The 6,000-nt window shown below is 41.4% G+C and overlaps 1 protein-coding gene across 10 annotated transcripts in view; it reads left to right on the forward strand.

The window, feature by feature from the left end:
* Window positions 1-6,000, forward strand: part of SDCCAG8 (SHH signaling and ciliogenesis regulator SDCCAG8) — a 160,319-nt gene that overhangs the window by 25,029 nt on the left and 129,290 nt on the right. For all 10 annotated transcript variants that reach the window (XR_015060401.1, XR_015060398.1, XR_015060400.1 and 7 more), the window contains 2 exons: window positions 2,062-2,204; window positions 2,317-2,444. Coding sequence is in view for 4 of the 10 variants with exons in the window: in XM_085889704.1 (XP_085745830.1) it covers window positions 2,062-2,204; window positions 2,317-2,444 (271 nt within the window). In the remaining 6 variants the exon portion in view is untranslated. The remainder of the gene's footprint in view (window positions 1-2,061; window positions 2,205-2,316; window positions 2,445-6,000) is intronic.

Genomic DNA, 6,000 nt, shown 5'->3' on the forward strand with positions numbered 1-6,000 from the left:
GAAGAGTTCCAAATTTAAAGGAGAACAAAGAAAATGAGAGCAAAAGTTATTTTGGACTCACTATACACATCTACACAGTTAATGTTCAATCAGCGAGTGCAAACACACAATGGTAGGCGCGAAAGTTGGAAGGTCACACCTGCACCCTTGTGGGCGAAAGCCATTGTTGAACTCGATCACAGATTAACAAACGGTGCAGGGCCCACCACCTGAGATAAAAAATGAATGGGTGAAGAAAGCCATCGATGAAATGACAAATGGTAAAGCAGCGAGCAGCACTGGTATTGTCGCAGAGATGCTGAAGGCATCTCGTGATATTGGAGTGAATTTAATCACGAAATTGGTAAATGTAATTATAAGGGAAACATCTGTCCCAGATGACTGGTTGAAGAGTGTAATAATTAATATTTATAAAGGGAAGGTGGTCGAGAGAGTCGTGGATAAATTGATAAGACAGAGTGTTAACATACATGAAATTTAATTTGGTTTCATGCTAGGAAGGGGCATGATAGAGGCAATTTTTATAGTTTGGCAATTACAGGAAAAATATCTGGGGAAGAAGAGGCAACTGCACTTTATATTTGTGCCTTTGGAGAAGGCGTTCAATCGGGTGCCTGAGGAAGAGGTGCAATGGTCCATGAGAAAGTTACTTGTGGAGGATTGGTTAGTTAGGGTAGTTATGACAATGTATGATGGCTCAAAAACCTCTGTGAGGGTAAATGGAGTGCAGAGTGAGTATTTTGAAGTGAAAGTGGATGTTCAGTTCATCAGGGGTCAGTCTTGAGCCCATTCCTGTTCATTATGGTTCTTGAGGCTACATCACAGGGATTTAGAGGAGGCTCACTTTGGGAACTCCTGTATGCTGATGACCTAGTGCTGATAGCTGACAGTGTTAGAGGTAATGGGTAAATATACAGTATGAAAGGGAGGGTATGGAGGCCAGAGGAATGAAAGTGAATACAGGGAAAACAAAAGTACTGATTAGTGGTGTGGGAGAAGGAAGTGTGGAAAAAAGAGGGAGGTTGGCCCTGTATTGCCTAGAAAAGGTGAAGGTATCAATTCAATATTGTGTAAATCCTGTAACTGCTGGGGTGCACAAGAGGTGTAGTGGAATCAGGGGTGGACTGCAGGTGGTTCCTGACTTCAAATGTGCTGTTTGCGCAGGTAAACAAGTGGTTCCAGTTAGAGCGGAAAGGTTAGTTTATGAGGATATAATCTCTGGAATGTGTAGATAAATTCTGTTCCCTTGGTGATATGGTTTATGCAGATGGTGGTGTGGAAGCAGCACTGAATGCAAGAATTAGAAGTGGCTGGAGGAAGTTTAGGGAGTTGTTACCCCTATTGACATCAAAAGGGACCTCTCTCCGATTAAAGGGAAAATTGGATGCAGCGTGCGTTCGAAGCGTGATGTTGTATGGCAGTGAAACATGGGTGATCAAAAAGGAGGATGAACAGAGGTGTGAATGAAATGAAATGAGAATGGTGAGGTGAATGTGTGATGTGACACTGAAGGATATGAAATCAAATGTGGAATTAAGAAATAGATTAGGTGTAGAGAGCATTCGTGAGGTTATGCGTTGAGGTAGGTTGAGATGGTTCGGACATGTGGGCAGCTGTTTGAGGAGGTGTATAAATATGAATGTGAATAGGAGAGCTAGAGGTCGTCTGAGGAAAACATGGGATGTGTTGCTGAGAGATGATCTTGGAGTGAAAGGCCAAACAAGAGGGCGAGCAAGGGATCGTGCAGCCTGGAAAGCAGCCATTAGGTGAGCCATGGCTTACACATGCAAGCATGGAAATGGCCGTACAAAAGATGATGATGATGAAGATATCAAAGCACGTTTCCTGAAATGGTTACGCACCAGTCCTAAATGTTTCCTCGCAGATTGCATCAATATGCTATCACATTGATCAGACAAATATGTACGTGTCGTGGGGGAATACCTTGAGAAATAGGTGAAGTTTCATCAACCCCCATATAGGTTTTGATTTTCTTGAATAAAAAGTCTATTTCAATCTTGAACAACTCGTCAATTCCAATTTTGTCTATGCTGGTTGCAGGAAGTTGAACGTCTTGCCTCTGACCTGGAAATGACTCGCCGGGCAATGGAGTCGATGCGGGCCAGTGCCACGCAGGCTAGTGAAGAAGCAGTGCGGCTCACGGGCCAGCTGGGTCATGCGAAACGGAAACTTCGACAATTTCGGTCGGTGAAATTCCTTACACGAGGAATGTGCAAAAGCAGCAGAATCCGAGGGGGCTCTCTTTTTATGCACCAACTTTCTGTATCTCTGTGATTTTTTTTTTTCTTTTTGCAGGGCTGAACTGGGCGTCCATGCAAAGGCACGGCAAGAAGAAGCGTCGAGATTTGCACAGGAAGCACAACGCATGGAGGAAAGCATCATCGAACACCTGAGCAAGGCGAACAGTAAAATCAAGAGTGGAGGTTTGGAGTGTTTTTTTTATTTATTACTTACGAAATCTAAAGATTTCGTAAGTATATTGATGCCTTCCGTTTCTGTTTGTTTGTTTGTTTGTTTGTAGGCACGATAACTCGAGAACGGAAGAAGCTACCAATGTCAAATTACACCACGTGATTCAGGAGGGTGATGGCTAGTGCTGATTAGATTTTGGTCAAAATCTGTCAAAGGTCTAGGTCACGGTGAGGTCAAATAATCGATTTTTGATGGTTTGGTACAGATAACTCGAACGGAAGAAGCTACCAATGTCAAATTACACCACGTGATTCAGGAGGCTGATGGCTAGTGCTGATTAGATTTTCGTCAAAATCGGTCAAAGGTCCAGGTCACAGTGAGGTCAAACATCCAAAAAATGATAACTCGAGAACGGAGGAAGCTTCCAATGTCAAATTACACCATTTGATTCAGGAGGGTGGTGGCTAGCGCTGATTAGATTTTGGTCAAAATCTGTCAAAGGTCAAGGTCACGGTGAGGTCAAACATCCAAAACATTCGATTTTTGATGGTTTGGTACAGAATCATCGTAGAAACTTCTGGTTTGCGTCGCTACCTTCTCCAGAGACAGCTTTTATTGAAAAGGTCAGAGGTCAAGTTGACGATTTCATAAGTACCAGTCTATGACTGCTTGTTTGTTTGTTTGTATGTTTGTTTGTTTGTTTGTAGGCACGATAACTCGAGAACGGAAGAAGCTACCAATGTCAAATTGCACCACGTGATTCAGGAGGGTGATGGCAAGTGCTGATTCGATTTTGGTCGAAATCGGTCAAAGGTCAAGGTCACAGTGAGGTCAAATATCTGATTTTTGATGGTTTGGTACAGATAACTCGAGAACGGAAGAAGCTTCCAATGTCAAATTACACCACGTGATTCAGGAAGGTGATGGCTCGTGCTGATTAGATTTTGGTCAAAATCGGTCAAAGGTAAAGGTCACAGTGACGTCAAACATCCAAAAAATGATAACTCGAGAGCGGAAGAAGCTACCAATGTCAAATTGCACCACGTGATTCAGGAGGGTGATGGCTAGTGCTGATTAGATTTTGGTCAAAATCGGTCAAAGGTCAAGGTCACAGTGAGGTCAAACATAATTCCGTTAATTCACGTGGAGAAATGGAGATTTTTGCTTCGCTCGAGGTTACGAGTTCGTTTTAACTTCGATTTTAATTTTGTCTTCGGTTTTTGCGATCGCTTAGGACGCTTAAAACTCGGTTGTCGAAATTCTGGTAAAAATCGGATGTTTTGAAGACGTTTTAAGATTGTATAAAAAATATTTCACTCGATGCGTCACGGGTCATCCCATGATGCAGTGCGCTCAAGCAGACGCATCGTTGAGTTACGTTAAGGTATAATTGCGTGGAGAAATGGAGATTTTTGCTTCGGTCGACGTTACGATTTTTGATGGTTTGATACAGAATCATCGTAGAAACTTCTGGTTTGCGTCGCTACCTTCTCGAGAGACAGCTTTTATTAGACAAGGTCAGAGGTCAAGTTGACGATTTCGTAAGTACCAGTCTATGACTACTTGTTTGTTTGTTTGTATGTATGGTACAACCCAATGTTCCAACTTGGATGGTATTTTGGGAAGTCACACTGCAATGATAAGGGCACTTTTTGTTTTATATGAAGGGAAGAAACCAGGGAGGGACAGTTATGACAGTAATGAGTAGTTTGTCCATTTTAAATTGCTATAATATGATTTGAAAGGGTCTTCTATTTGGCGCATATGCAAAATGTCAGAATTGTTACCCCCTCCCTCTCGCTTGTAAGACTCCAACCTGCTCCCTCCTTTCCTTCCCCTAACTCTTCTATCATTTCAACCTTCTCTCTTTCTCTCCACACTCCACCCACTTTCCCTGACACTCCTTTCTCTCTCTCTCCTTACCCTTTTCTTTTTAACCTGCATGCACGAAGTGAAAAGCGGGGTTAAGGGATTGGTTCACTTTGTCTGTTCGTCTTTCTAGAAACGTCAGTTAATGGTTGTGGAGAAATTTGATTTCAATTGAATGTTATATTTTGAACATGAATCAGAAAGTGAACCTGCAGTTTTAGCAGAACTTTAGCTCTGAATTCGTCCCATTGTGTATGTGCAAAGAAAGTGAGATAACGTTTTTATTGTGTCTACTTGTCTGGCAGTCAAACACAATTGAAAAATTATTCCAAACGGGGAACGTACTGTTTTGTGTGATGTCATAAAGAGCACAAACAACAGGCACGAATAACTAATGTAACCTGTCTGATAAGGTGGTGTTTAAGACACTGCATTAATGGCGGTGAACTTACGGAAAAAAAAAATTTTCTACGAACTTCAGTCTTTATTTTATTTCACTTGAATTATAAACTTGAACACTGTAGAACACAAATTGTCTTTTTGCCACTTTCAAAAACCTTCCATTTAGCAAGATTTGGACAAAAGATTACATCATCTCGACCAATCAAATTTGCTGCTCGCAGACCCCGTCCATGTCCTTTTTTCTCTCGACTGCACGAGGTAAGGTGTTCAGTGAACTCTGTTTTATTTTTTTTAATCACTTGATATTTTTTCTTCTTCATTTATTCTTCTATACCCTCGCTTTGTTCTTCCTTCATAAATAGTTGGCCCATTCTTTTATTGAACCAACCAAATTTATGGAGCACATTTTAGGTCTTCCATTCGATGACTATTTGCATCGAAGTGCCTGAATTAAGAGGTTTGCTCCTTACGAGAAATGCTCAATAAAATTAATAAAAACAAAAGGCACTTCTTCCATTCACACTCACCTTTTTAAACTTGTACAAATGGCTAATTGAATTTGACAATAATGATCCTCAATCTCATTCTTAATGATGTAGTCATTGCATTGTTAGTCTTAGTTCCGATGATGTGAGTTCAGTGCCACACAATTGTGTGCTCGCTGTAGTTTGTGGCAGTTATCGTGACCTTTGGCTGAGGCCTGTTAGTTAGGCTATCTCGCTTTCAGATTTTTAATTTGTCTCGTCTCGCCTTGGTCTGTCATGCTGTTTCATGTACATAGATCCTGTAACATAAGTAAAAGCCATTATCATCGAAGGAAGTAATGTTCACGAGTTACTCGCCTTGCATAGAGTTACGAACTCCAAACCAGCTGGTTGGTTGTACTAAGAAGTTTCTTTTAGTTTGATCACCTTGCCACCAGATCGCTCTGCAATGTATAAATGAATCATTTGGTGCCTTTTTGCTGATCAGCATTTTGCACAAAAATGTTTTGTTTTTAAATGTTTACTCTGAATTATGTGGCCATGGCATAACACCACTGTACTATAGTCTCATGGAAATACTGCACCAGCTGCACAGTGCTTAACTTCACAGTTCGATCAAATAACACCTTCTGGCACACTGACTATAAATTATATCACTGGCTGTCTTCTGCACAGAGTGGATTTTTCCGTTTCCCAAAGATCGATCAGTTCTGGTCCAAAATGTGGAACTTGAGCTTTAACCCAGGCAAGTCCCATGTCATTGCCCCATCTTTCCAAAAAGACCACCTCGTGAACCCTCGAGTGAAATTCT

Source organism: Eptatretus burgeri, chromosome 7, assembly GCF_056783735.1.
Source record: "Eptatretus burgeri isolate ZD-2024b chromosome 7, Ebu_testis_v1, whole genome shotgun sequence".
Lineage (NCBI taxonomy): Eukaryota > Metazoa > Chordata > Myxini > Myxiniformes > Myxinidae > Eptatretus > Eptatretus burgeri.